This window comes from Cyprinus carpio, chromosome B22, assembly GCF_018340385.1.
Source record: "Cyprinus carpio isolate SPL01 chromosome B22, ASM1834038v1, whole genome shotgun sequence".
Classification (NCBI taxonomy): Eukaryota; Metazoa; Chordata; class Actinopteri; order Cypriniformes; family Cyprinidae; genus Cyprinus; species Cyprinus carpio.
In genome coordinates, this window is record NC_056618.1 from 4,151,392 (window position 1) to 4,165,863 (window position 14,472).

At 37.5% G+C, this 14,472-nt stretch overlaps 1 protein-coding gene across 1 annotated transcript; it reads right to left on the minus strand.

Moving 5' to 3' along the window:
• Nucleotides 1-106: 106 nt before the first annotated feature.
• Nucleotides 107-13,804, minus strand: lamb3 (laminin subunit beta 3). Its single transcript, XM_019110521.2, is given in 23 exon segments — nt 107-309; nt 393-546; nt 1,555-1,731; nt 1,813-1,954; nt 2,524-2,731; nt 2,853-2,997; nt 4,064-4,267; nt 4,347-4,558; nt 4,635-4,795; nt 6,203-6,575; nt 6,693-6,789; nt 6,880-7,073; nt 7,377-7,532; nt 7,629-7,817; nt 8,500-8,620; nt 8,703-8,872; nt 8,951-9,014; nt 10,014-10,205; nt 10,281-10,354; nt 11,022-11,136; nt 12,621-12,775; nt 13,540-13,587; nt 13,701-13,804. Coding segments are annotated over 22 exon segments (3,474 nt in total). The 5' UTR covers nt 13,571-13,587; nt 13,701-13,804; the 3' UTR covers nt 107-169.
• Between the last annotated feature and the right edge of the window lie 668 nt (nt 13,805-14,472).

Genomic DNA, 14,472 nt, shown 5'->3' on the forward strand with positions numbered 1-14,472 from the left:
CAACACTGATGTACGCTGCATACTTCCTTTAGTAAGCAGTCTACAGTGCACACTGTGTAGTATGCTAGTATTCCACTGTAAATATTAACGCACACTCACAAGAATCTTCATTCAAACACTTTATTAGTTGCTTTATTAGTAGTGTTGTTTCAGGTGTGTGCTGTGCTCCTCAGCCCTGGCATATGTTCAGACTGTTGACTTTATAGCGGATGTCGTCTCGGAGTTTCTTCACCTGATCGTCCAGACCGGTCAGTCGCTCAGCGTTCTGCTGCAGCTCCGCCGCTCCTTGACGAACAGATGCCTCCTTATCTGAAAACACAACCACAACAGCGCCGGTTACCATGGGGATGTGTGCGCTGAGTATTATGGGATGGGTGTGTAGTGGGCGTTACCTTTCAGAGCCTGCATGATGTCGCTGGTGTCCGTCATGAGAGACTCCGCCTCCCCCTGCAGCGCCTGTAAGTGGGCGGAGTCTTCACCCGCCTCAGTGTTCTCAGCCGCCGCACGCTTCAATCGCTCTAACTCCTCCTTCAGTGCTTCCAGCTCCTGAAACACATGATGGGTTACTCACTGTCAGGTGATTCTAAATTTTAATCTAACTAATTACATGAGATGCCGACTAATTAATCATAAATTAATTGCACGTCACATTTGCCTGAGAAATTACCCACAAAAGATCACTTAAAGTCATTATTGTTTTTATATAAAAGCAATGAAGTCATTAAAAAAAGCTTTAGAATTGCATAAATCATGATACTAAATTATTAAAAAAATTAAATGATACTCTAAATCAGAAACTAAGGGTCAGTAGGTTGCAGCAAGTCACTGTCTTTACGAGTGAGTCATTGAATCATTCATTTAACCAATTTGTTTAAAGGGCTGATTAAGTTTCTTTACGAACGAGTCACTGAATCATTAACTCACTTGATTAATTCAAAAATAAATAAATATAACTAAATATTATAAATATAATTATTATTTCTTATTTGTATGCATTTATAAATTACTAAATAACAAATCAATAAATTCTATTATATTTTAACGAGTTACAATTTATGAACGTTCCTGTTTTAAAAAACTTATAAAAAAGTAACTGAATTAATATAATAGTTAATATATTATTTATTCATTTTTGTGCAGTAATAAATTACAAATCATTAATTGAATTTTATATTCAATACATTTATAAATTGAAAAAAAATGGTGATATGGAAATGTAATGCGATCCAAAGCAGCCAGGAACTATGTTCGCCGTGCGTTTTGCTGAAAATAACTGCACACCTTAGAACGTTCGTTAACCAATCAGATTCAAGCATTTAACGGCCGTCCCGTAGTATAACACAATATAAACTTCCTGTTTATTGAACTGTTGTATAAATAAATCTCACATCTGCAGTGTGATATTGCTAAACTACATCATATGATATAAAAATAAGAACGTTACTAAACATAAATCATTTAAACACAGTATCCTTTCAAAAAGAAATCACACCAAATTATCGTGTTAAATCAACAGCTCTAACTATAACATGAGTGTTGTGTGTGTTTCCGCACCTCTGCCGCTTGTTCGGCTTCTTCCTGAGCTGCATCGGCCTGATCCTGAGCTTCGTTCGCATGCGTCGTTCCCGTCGTCACGTCTTTCCTCAGGTCATCCAGCAGGGGGCGCATCTCATCCAGCAGCCCTGTGACTCCCACAATCCCCTGCTCGGCGGGCTTCAGCACGTCCTCTATCTGAGAAACACAGGCCATCGGTCACGTTAGCCTGAATCTGACGTTGTTTCTCTAGTTGTTTCGCTCAGATCTCAGACTGACCTGTTTGACGTCGTTCTTGACGTTGTTTGCGATGTCGACGCTCTTAAGGATCTTGTCCTCCAGCTCATTGAAAATACCCTTGTTGTCATTCATCATCTTCAGGATGCTCTCAGCGTCCTGCTGGATACCGAACGCAGCATCACTGCAGACCACAACAATCGGGACCGTTAGAAAAATACCAAATGAACACCAGACAAAATATTCAAATGAGTTGTTAACGTGTGTGTTGTGTACCGTGTGTTGTGCACTGTGTTGTTATCGTGTGTCCTTAGCATGTGTTGTTAGCATGTGTCATTATTGTGTGTTGTGTACCGTTTGTTGTTAGCTTGTGTTTGTGTACCATGTGTTGTTAGCATGTCATTAGCGTGTGTTGTTAGCATGTCCTGTGTACCGTGTGCTGTTAGCATGTTGTTAGCATGCGTCGTTAGCATGTTTTTTTTAGTGTGTGTGTTGTGCAGCATGTGTTGTTACCGTGTCACTAGCATGTCATTAGCATGTTTTCTTAGCATGTCCTGTGTACCATGTTCTGTTAGCGTGTGTCGTTAGTATGTGTTGTGCACTGTGCGCTGTTAGCGTGTCGTTAACGTGTTATTAGCATGTGATGTGTACCGTATGTTGTTAGCATGTCGTTAGCATGTGTTGTTAGCATTTGCTGTGAACCGTGTGTTGTTAGCGTGAATTGTTAGTGTGTCGTTAGCGTGTGTTGTGTACCGTGTGTTGTTAGCCTCCTCCAGCAGGTGTCTGGCGTTCTCCAGCTGCTCTCTGCTGTTCTCCAGGACTCTGCTGCTGTCTGGCAGTGAAGACGCCAGATTCTGCAGCTCCTTCAGCTTCTGCTTCAGCTTCACCATGCTCAGAGGAACCTGAGCTTCCAGCACGGCCTCGCACACCCGCTGCACCTCATCCGGGTCTGAATGAGGCTCTGAGACACAATCAACACCCAACTCCAGTGTGAACCACTGCTGAACCGCTTCAAATAGACTAAAACATTCATAGTACACACTTGGCAGTGTGCAGTATGGCAAAGTAAAGTAAAAACCCACCTGACAGGAAGTCCTTGAGATTGTTTATGAAGTCTTTGGTGTCCTTCAGGTCTTCATCCACGTCGGCTTGCACCTGCTTGATCTGATTGGCCAGCTCATCTGTGGACAGTCTCACCCTATTGGTCGAATCTTCAGCTTCCTGTATCTGTGTTTCAGAAGTTGTGTTTGGTTTAAAGTCTTGTGAAATCTAAATAGACTAGTCTAATTGGTCTTACTAGCTAGTTGCGTGTATGCGTACCGTCTTTATGTTTTACTATTTCAATTTTAATTTCCATAATTGTGACCTTAATTGTGACAATTTTGCCCTTTTTTAATATTTAAATATTATATTATTCTAAATGATATTTAGAATATTATTATATTTATATGTAATGTTTAAAATGCAATATTTAGTTATTGCCAATTTTGTATTTATTGATTACATGTTTTGCCTATGTATTATTAATTTCATATTTATATGTGCCATTTTTTTCATGTATTTTTTATTTTTATTTTTTCATTTATGATTATTTGGTCTCGGCTGTGACTTTTCCATAATTTTGTCTTTTTAAAATGAATTTTCATTAATATAATATTTTCTTTGTATATTTTTAATATTTATATGTAATATTCAAAATGTAATATTTATTAACTTCATTTAATATTCATTTATGTAATGTTATAATAATTTAATATTCATTGATGTTATATAATAATAATTTTATTGATTTCACCTATTTATTTATTTTTTTTCCCTTGTCATAATTTTGGCTTTTATCATTTTTTATTAATTTACTTGTTTTACTTATTTGCTTTCATTTTTTAATATTTCAGTTTCAGTATTTTTTATAATCATGACTTTAAAAAAAGGCTTTATTTTGAATGTTTATTTCTCATAATTTCTTTATATTTTCAAATTGCAATTTTATTTCTCATAAATCTGGCTTTTATGTTTTATATTCTATTTATGTCAAATTTAATTCATTATTATTTGTTTAATATTTATATGTGCAATTTAATTTTAATTATAATAAAAAATACATATTAAGCAAATACATATTAACATTAATTTTCAATTATAATTATTAGGTCTATATTTTGACTTTTTCATATTTTCCATAGCTTTTTTTACTTCTCATAATTTTGACTTTTAATTTAATGAATTTTGCTCCTTTATAATATTATAATTTTCTTATTTTTAATGTAATTATTGTGAATGTGTATTGTGGTACCTGTGCAGCTGCTTGCGTGATCTTGTTGTTGAGATCCTGTAGTTTGGCCTTCACTTCGTCGGCATCCTGGAAGGCTTTGTTGGAGTTGGGCAGCGCTCCGGTGCAGCGTCCCTCTGCTCCACAAGGGGGTGCTCCGTCAGGAGGACAGAGATCCCCAGCACAGCGCTCCGGAGTGCAGGAATCTACACGATTGCCCCCGCACACCTAATGAACACAACACTACTTACTCATCTGCTGGAAAACCAACACTTCTGCTCAGCCAATCACGTGCAATCTCTCTCACCTTGTTTGCAGTGGGCGTCAGATTTGGCTGGGTTGCCAGATCCTTCTTGAGTTTCTCCAGGTCTTTAGTGTTTCCGGGCTGCACGTCTCTCAGGTCACTCAAGGCGTTTTCTCGCAGACCCTCTGACTTCTTCAACGTGTCTTTAGCAGCGTCGGCTCGTTTGACGGCGTCTGTCGACTTTTCGTACGACTTCTGGATGGCGTGGAAGGTGCCTAAGAATGAGAGGTTTTTCATTAGAGGTCATACTGAGGAATCTGATGGTAATAAAGATGAGCGCTGCACACGCACTGGCGTTGTTGGATCCGGCGGCGTTAGTGAAAGCGTCCCTCTTGGTGAAATATTCCTGACCCAGTGTCCACAGAAGGTCCTCCAGTTCGCCCAGACTGCGATCAATATCTCCGTCCCTCGGCTGTGATGCCAGATCCACAGTCAAACCATTCAGCTGAGACCTGCAAAAGTGTTTAAACAAACACAACTCACTCGCAATGCAGCTTCAGTCTGAAGAACGAGTTGAACTCTGTTGTCAGTTTAAGCAGTTTAATTTTGCTTTTGTACATTGACTTTATTTCTCAAATTCTCATTATTTAGAATTTTTTTTATTTCTCCTCATTTTCACTGCAAACAGCATCTTTAAATTCCACAATTTCTATTTTTACATTTTTTTTATATATATAATTTTTAGGTTAATTAAAAAGTTCTAGTAATATTAATATTTAATAAATAGTTTTATTTAGCTTTATAAGTTCATGTTTTATTATTCGTTTAATTATTATTATTACTTATAATTATTATTTTTTCTGTTTCTCATAATTGCATCTTTATATTTGTGATTTTTTTTTTTTCATTTTACTCATACTTTTAGCTTTTTTATTTCTCTTTTTGATAATTTTGGCTGTCATATTTGTTTCCTAATTTAATATACATTACTCTTTTTGTATTCATTTAATATTTACCTATTTATAATATTATATAATATTCATATTTAATTATTTAATATTTAGTTATTGTGATTTAATATTTATTATTTGTCATGGTTTGTTTATCTATTATTTTTTTAATTTGTAAAAGTGCAGTTTAAAATGATTTATTTATTATTATTATTATTATTAAGTGTCAATTTGGACTTCTTCATAATTTGAACTTTATTTCCCACAATTTAGCCATTTATATTACATTTTTATTAATTTATGTTGTATTTAATATTTTTTATGTGAAATTAAATTGTATTTATTATCATTTGGCCTCAGTGTTAACATCTTTATTAGGGGTTGAGCGACATGTGGCTTTCAAGCCCGATGCTGATGCAGATTATTACAGATCAAGCAGCCCGATATTTTAAACCGATATATATGTCTGGTGTAAAAATGAAAACTAATGTCAAAATTGACTAAATAAATAAATAAATCGGACAAAAAATTATTTAAATGCTTTTTAATTACTTTATTAGCAAATTGGTTTTCAAAATGACCAATCCCAGTTACCATAAAAATTCTTAATATCGGCACCGATAATCGGCTTTATATTGCCCAACTGCAGTATTATCGCTCAAAATGACTTTTTCATAATTTTGGAATTTATATTACTCTTAACTGAGATTTTATTTCTCATAACTACATATTAGAATTACTTAAAATACTTACATTTAATTTTGCATTTAATTTAATGTAATAATTTTACTTATAACATTTAGATTTAATATTTACAATTTAATAGTTCCAATATCTATTATTTGGTCACTTATTTGGACTTTTTCATATTTGAGAATTCTTAATTGTTGTTCACTGTGAGCTGTGTAGTTCTCATCATTCTGACAGATGGTCAGTGAGCAGCGAGTCGGTCTGATGTTGATGCTGTACCTGATCTGGTTGAGTCTCTGCAGGGCGTCGGTCAGTGTGCGGCTGGACTGCGGCGGGACGCTCACGGTCTCCTGCAGGCGTCTCAGGGCGTCCATCAGCGTCTGGATCCTGCGGCTGGCGTCGCTGGAGGTGGGTCGGCCGCCGGATGAGATCAGCTGGTTCGAGAGTCGCTCCAGCGTCAGTGTGAGCTGCTGCAGACGCTCGTTCATGCTGAAGAAGCAGGACGGACACGCTGGGCATTCTGGGAAACTGGCGCAGTGGCCGCGGCTGCAGGCGTCGCAGCGGGCGCCGGTTACGCCCGGTTTACAGAGACACGCGCCTGTGCGTTTGTCACAGCCGCCCGACTCCGTGCCCGACGGGTCGCAGACACATGCTGACAGGAAAGAACAAGAAACCAATCAATGTCCTGTATTTTTTTATTAACTTTTTATGCTTAATTGAAGTGAATTTATTTATTTGTAATTTGCTTGTGTGGGCAGGAAACACTCACGTCTGCAGCCAATCAGAGGATCTCCGTACGTGTTGTCAGGGCAACCGCTGCAGGTCCGGCCCCCGATGCCCGGGCGACACAGACACTGACCCGTGCGCTGAACCACAGGAAACACACGTAAGAATCACATCATGTGATCATGTGATGTTGTGTGTGGTCATGTGACCATGTGTGCGAGTGCATGTACCTGGTCACAGGTGGCGCTGCGGGCGTTGATGGGGTCACAGTTACAGGGTTGGCAGCCGTTGGGCGACGATGGGTTCCAGTAACCCGCGGCACAGCGGTCACATGACAAACCCTCCACATGAGGGCGACACTTGCACTGACCCGTCAGCTGATCACACACACCGCTGACAGAGCCGTCTGGACTACACGAGCACTCTACACACACACGAAAAACACAGTTTGAATACCTTCACTTCATCTTTTACTTTAGCGATTTAGCTTTGTATTCGTTTTGCTTTTGTTTAATATAATGTAATATATTTTATATATTTCATTAAATAATGAAATCATATTAATTTTATATTATTTAATATTCTACATATTTTTAATAATAAGTTTTTATTTATTTAAAATGTATCAATTTCAGTGTTTTTTTGTTTAGTCTATTTGAATGCTTAATAACTGGAACAGACTATTTCTCTGGTGGAGGTCAGGGGTCAGGGGTCAGGGGTGACTCACTGGAGCAGCCGAGAGGGTTGTTGGCATTGAGGTTGTAGTGTCCAGCTTTGCATCGGTCACAGCGTTCGCCTTCAACGTTTGCTTTACACACACACTCTCCTGTCTGAGCGTCACACTGACCTCCGTTCACAGAGCCGGCCGCGTTACACAGACAGCCTGCGGGACACACACACCTTCATCAGCATCATCCTCACAGTGAGTTTGTGTGTGTGTGTGTGTGTGTGTGTGTGAGTGTGTGTGTGTGTTACTCACGCAGGCAGGTGTCGGGGCTCCTGATGTCACTCAGAGGGTTTCTGTAGTAGTTGTTAGCGCAGCGCTCACAGTTGGGTCCGGCGGTGTGATGATTGCAGTTGTCACACACTCCTCCGCTCCTGCGGCCCGTCGCCTCGTAACGCTCCGCATCAAAGTGACAGCGATCCGCGTGATTATTACACTCACAGCCTGCAGGGGGCGCAAACACACAATATGGAATAACAGTTTATTATGTGTTTGTTGATTTAATTATTGAAGTTTTAATAATGTAATTCAATTTGATGTTTATTTGTCTATTTAAGATTTAATCATTTAATTTTAATACATTTTTATTTTTTAAATAATAAAATGTTATATTAATTTAATGCCAATCAAATGTAAAATGTATTAATTTAATTTTTAATAATTTAATAATCACTCACATTTTGCCTAACATTTATGTGCCATTTAATGTAGTTTATTCATAGTTTATTTAATAGTAATATGCATTCATTCATTTTATATTCGTGTAATTATGCTATTTATATATATGCTTAATATGTATTTTTTATTAATTAATTTTTTTATTATTTTGATTGATTATTTAAATATTTATTCATTTAATTCTTATTTTATTTATTGCTAATGTTTTTGTGTAAAGATATGACATTTTTACTAAAAAAAATTGCTTTAAAATTTTAAAACATTAAAATATTTATTTTTATGATGATTACTAGTAATGAGTTCATGCAGCATACTGGCCTCTGAAGCGTTACATACAGTACACATAGTAGGCAGTATGTACTAGATAGTTAACAATAGTATATTTGTAATTAATTTCATTAATAGCCGCTAAATCGTCACATGCAGTGCAGTGTGTGAGCAGCCGTACGTTTGCAGGTGTGTGTGTTTCCGTTCTCCGCGGGTCTCCAGGGAAGGTCATTGTGGAGGGCGTCACATTGCTCACAGTTCACTCCGGCCGTGTTGTGTTGTGATTAAAATAAAACGCACAGCTAAAGTACAGTAAAACATGTATGAGCCATGTACAGTATGTGGGGTTTAGTGTGTGTTCGTGTGTGTGTGTATGTGTGTTACCTGTGTGTTGGGCAGGTTGTTGCAGCGGTTGGCGTGTCCATGGCAGAAGCAGGATCCCATCACCCGCATCTCTCGCAGGGCATAAAACTTGCTCAGACTGCGGCCGGGCATGCTGGGAACTGACCCCAGCCGGGTCAGATTGACCCGCAGACCCGTGAACCCAGACGCCACTGAGGGACAGAGCAGCCGTCAATCATCCGCACACCTCGTTAACACTATGATCATCTGAGAAAGTCCGAAAAACTCACCTTCGATTTTGTGTTCGTTCGGCAGATTGATGTCTGCGAACTGACGCAGAGGATAAAAGTGAATCTGAGAGAGAAAAGAAACGTCAACATGAGTGAAGATCGTCCAGGAACACATTTAGTTAAAATGTTAAAACGTCTAATAGAACGTTATTTAAATGTTTCTTACAGTGTTCTACTAACATTCCTTTAAACCGAAAATTTGAATGTTTATCTTGAACATTCTAAAACGTTCAGATTTGTTGTCGTGATAACGTTATTTAAAGGTTACAAAAACGTTTCTCACAACATTCTCCTAACTTAATTTTAACAAAAAAACTTTTATTTTTTATATATATATAAAAAATGTCTAATTTTCTTTTATGATTAGAACATTATTTAAAGGTTAAAATAGCGTTTATAAAACAAAAAAAAACATTCATCCAATTTTATTTTTACCTAAAAAATAACATTATTTGAAAAATATAAAAACATTAAAAATGTCCAGTTTTCTTGACATGATTAGAACGTTATTTAAAGGTTTCTAAAACATTTCTTACAATTTTCTTTCACCCATAATATAACCTTATTTGACCCTACACACATTAAAACTCTTTCTTGTTGTGATTAAACATTATTTAAAGGTTACAAAACATGTTCTACTAACTTTATTTTCACAGAATATTTTTATATTCTAAGTGCGTTAAAAATTTTTTTATTGTAATTAGAATGTTATTCGAAGGTTATATAAAGGTTTCTTACAATGTTCTACTCCTGTTATCTTTCACCCAAAATGCGTTATTTGATTGTTAATTTTTTATATTACAAGAACGCTTTCACAGAATCATAAGGATGTTCCAAAAGAAATTTTCTATGAACATTTTCTTAATGGTAACGTTAAGTGCAAATAACATTGTAACGACATTCTGAGAAAGTTTTTGTATGAGAATTTTTTTAATAACATTTTCTCTTAACGTTATGAGAACATATATCAAATATTAATGCAGTTGTAAGAACGTACATTACTTTAAGAACATCTTGCCTTAATATTTATAAAAACTTGTAAAAAAAAAGCCGGCTGTCTTACCTTCTGGTCCCTGTAGGGGTCGTCGGCGGTGGATGGCAGCGTGTAGCAGTAGGTTTCTTCGAGGGTGCGAGGGAACGAGGTGGTCACCTGAGGAAAGGTGGACGGGCAGTCAGTGGCCATGTACAGGACGGGTTGCCAAGAGCGACCGAAATCCCTCGTCCTCTCGACGATCAGTGCATCAGGTCTTGGGCCCTACGGGACGACAGATGAGGCGTTACAAAACAGTGCTTCAGTTAAATAAAAGACAGTGAGATGGATATCAAATACCTTAAATGAGAATGAGACAGTTTCCAGGTGATACATTCCATCTAAATCCAGCTGCAGCGTCACGGGGCTCACATCTGGAATAAACACACAATCACTGTAAAAGTGCTTCATGCATAATCCTTAAATGGTTTACATGTTATTTATTTTTATATGAATACATATAAAGTGTTTAATTAAAGTTTAAATTAATTTAAGTTAATTTAATGTATCCAAACAGTACAGTTTGGTACTGTGATCTGAATCAAAAGATTAGCGAACCTACTTCGAAGGTCCGATCTAGAAGATTTCCGACCTGAATAATGATTCGCGAAATATTAGAGTCTCAATCTGGATCAAAACATTCACGAACCCGCTCAGTTCTGAATCAAATGATTTGTGAATCCGCTCCAGAGTTCCGATCTGAATAACGATTCGCGAAGTTTTAGAGTCCCGATTAGAAATAAAACATTCACAAAACTGCTTAGTTCCATTCTGAATCAAATACGTTAAACTGTTCTTGTGTTCCGATTTAAATCAAATGATTTGATCTCAAACTAGTCCCGATCTAAATCAAAAGATTAACGAGACTGCTCAAAAGTTCCAATCTAAATAACAATTCGCTCCTGAACTAGATTCCCAATCTGAATGAAAAGATTCACCCGCTTAGTTCCGATCAGAATCAAAAGATTTGCGATTCTGACAAATACACGGATGTCTCTGTTGTTGTAATTAAGTGTTTAATGTCATGTTTTGAAGCCTTACCTTTCTTAGACTGCCACCATCGGTTGGGTCCGGCGCTGGAGATCACGTTCTGGATCCTGTGCGCGTTATACGCCGCCGGGTTACGAGAGTCACACGGACAGCACTTCATCTTCCACTGAGACATGGAGAGTGTGATTTAGACATTTCACCAGTTTAACCAGCTGTGTTTCTGTTGCTTTTAAGGTTTAAATTAGTTCTCAGTGTCAAGCGTGAACTTCGTCTCAGATGTTTCTCCACACATAAACACTCACAATGAGTCAGTTTTACTGTAGTAAGAGCCCAGGTAACAGGCCAAGAGTTGTTTTGTGTCTTAACATTTATTTAAAAATGTTAAAGTTGTTTGATTACTATGAAAATGTTGCAAAAATGTTGAGGAGCATCACCTCAGGCTGCAGAATCTGGGTTTGTTAATTATTATGTCAGTGTGAAGACGTAATTTCATTATGTGCCGATGGTTCAAACCTAAAGAAAATCATCAGCGATAACCTGAATAAACATGCCTCAGAAACGTCTGCCAGCTAACCTTAAAAGCAATGAGTCAGTGTCGTAAAGATCTCAAGATATTTTCCAGTGTTTTCAGATTTGATAAGATCTCAGCATTGACTCCTCTGAGTGTGTTTTAGGAGAAACGTCTGAGACACTCAAAGGAACCATCGCAAAGATCTCCTTCTGCTTTCATCTGAACATGTTCTTCTGGGTGTGGTTCTTGGCACTTAACAATAAAAGAAAAATAAATGTGACCCTGGAACACAAAACCAGTAATAAGTGTAATTTTTTTTTTAAAATTGAGGTGTATGCATCATCTGAAAGCGAAATAATAATAATCTTTCAATTGATGTATGGTTTGTTATGATCAGACAATATTTGTCTGAGATACAACTATTTGAAAATCTGGAATCTGAGGGTGCAAAAAAATCCAAATATTGAGAAAATCATCTTTAAAGTTGTCCAAATGAGTTCTTAGCAATGCATATTACTAATCAAAAATTAAGTTTTGATATATTTACTGTAGGAAATGTACTAAATATCTTAATGGGACATGATCTTTACTTAATATCCTAATGATTTTTGGCATAAAAGAGAAATTGATAATTTTGACCCATACAATGTATTGTTGTCTATTGCTACAAATATACTTAAAGGTGCACTAAGTGATTTTTGAAAAACAGCGTCGGACCGAGTCCCCAAACACACTAGCAGCCAATCAAGCGACAAAAAACAACCCTTAGCTATTATAAATTCACTGTAAACCACGGCTTCATGGGGATTATTGCTTTTATAAAATGGTTATTTCATATACGCAGTAAGGTTTCACAGAATAAAACAGAGCAAACACAGTGTAATGATATTAATAAAAACAGTATTCTTCCACCAAACAATGTAGTTCCTCAGAAATAGTTGTGGTTCGAATAATGTTGTTGCCGAGCAACACACAGAAGTAAACAAAGGTGTATGTTTGATTGTAAAGTAATTTACAACAGCTTTGAACGCGGCTCAGCCAATCAGAATCAAGGACCGGAATCTTCCACACAGAACCACACCCAAGATACGCTTCTAACTGAAAGAGCCTTGTGTTCCGCAGGTCTAGACGAGTCTCACCTGTCCGTGTGGAGTGCAGACCACCTCAGACCCCATCAGACCACATGTGGAGGAGGAGTGCAGGTTCTGCTCTCGGCCCAGCAGCAGGTCGCCCATCGCAGGGTAACACGCCCCGCTCCTGCAGTCCTGCTGTCCCGCGCACACCGCAGACAGAGCTGAAGAGAACACAACACCATCACAGTCACCATCAGAGTCAGGGTACTCTTACAGATGACTTCAAGAGTACAGTTGATTTACCATAATGCATGTCCAAAAACCATCACTTTACTATGGTACATATATGTATATTATTAATAACAAACACATACAGACAATTATTAACACACAAACATTCATGAACACATGTATATACATTCATAATTTTTATAAAAGCTTTTAGACGTTATATATCAAGGCTAAGAAAGTTCAATTGTTTTGGTGATAACGTTTTTTAAGAGAAAACCTAATTAAAGTAACATAGTAAAAAAAATCTAGTTTCCAACACTCTCAGAAATAAAGGTACAAAAGCTGTCACTGAGGGGGGGTACTTTTTCAAAAGGTACATTTTTGTACCTAAAGGGTCAATTTTTTACCTTAAAGTGAACATATTAGAACCTAATAGTGTACCTTTTGAAAAGGTACCACCCCAGTGGCAGCTTTTGTACCTTTATTTCTGAGAGTGAACGGAACATGTTCATTTAGTTCAGGTCGAAGTACTAAAATAACTAAAACTGAAATAAAAGAAAAATTTTGAAAACAGTACAGACGTATTTAAAAGCAAACAGACAAGAACAAGATTGCTGAAATTAAACTAGAAACTGAAATGAACACAAAAGCAGAAAATACAAAAATAAAATCTAATTCAGAAGGTTGACAAAAACTATAAAGTTAATATTCATAATACACTTTGGCTTTTGTAAATATATGATTAAAAACAAACCTGCTAGTGAAAGAAAAATCCACGTCTTCATCCAGACGATATATCGATCTAAACGAATAAAACACAGCTGTAAAGCTATCGAGCTTTCTTTGAAACACAAGTGAATGACAGTTAAATCAGGATTAAGGCAGCAGTTTACCGCGGTACAACGCAGAACTCACCCGTTAGTGTGTGAATGCTGTCCTTCTGTGTGTGTGAAGTGTTCAGATGCAGTGTGTGCTGTGTGTTCGGCTTTTATTTCAGGAGCTGCTCACCTGTGTGTGTGTGTGTGTGTGTGTGTGTGTGTGTGTGTGTGTGTGTGTGTGTGTGTGTGTGTGTGTGTGTGTGAGACGCCTTCCCTCACAGCGTCACACCCTTGTAACATGAATCAACACGAGCACACACACACACACACACACACTCACATCCTCAAAGTAACGGGGATGGAATGTAATCATGATTCATTATTATGATATATGAGACGGATGAACACTGTATTCATGTCCTGTGGTAGTGATGTGGTACTAACCAGCACTAACCAGCAGCTTTAGCTCAGATTGAGAGCTCCTGTGAGCTGAAAGTTCAGATTTATACAATCAGTCAATGAGATTCGAGTTCATAAACAAGCAGTGCAGAGTTTCCTGTGTGTGTCTGCTGAGCAGTGAGTGTGTGTGATTAAGTGTTACGTGTGTGTGCGTGTTAAAACCCTTGGCCTGCAGGCACTGATTTCAGGCGTGTGTGTGTGAGGTGTGTCCCGTCTGAGGTGAGACAGTGACTCAACACACACAGACGAAGGTGCCACACCTGAACACTGCTGACAGATCACCATGGCAACCAGATGGGGGGGGGGTCTCATATCACACATTCATAAACATATATACTTACACGCTTTCATATATATTCATAAACACAAACAAACATTAATACGCACATGTTTACTTAAATACCTGGACA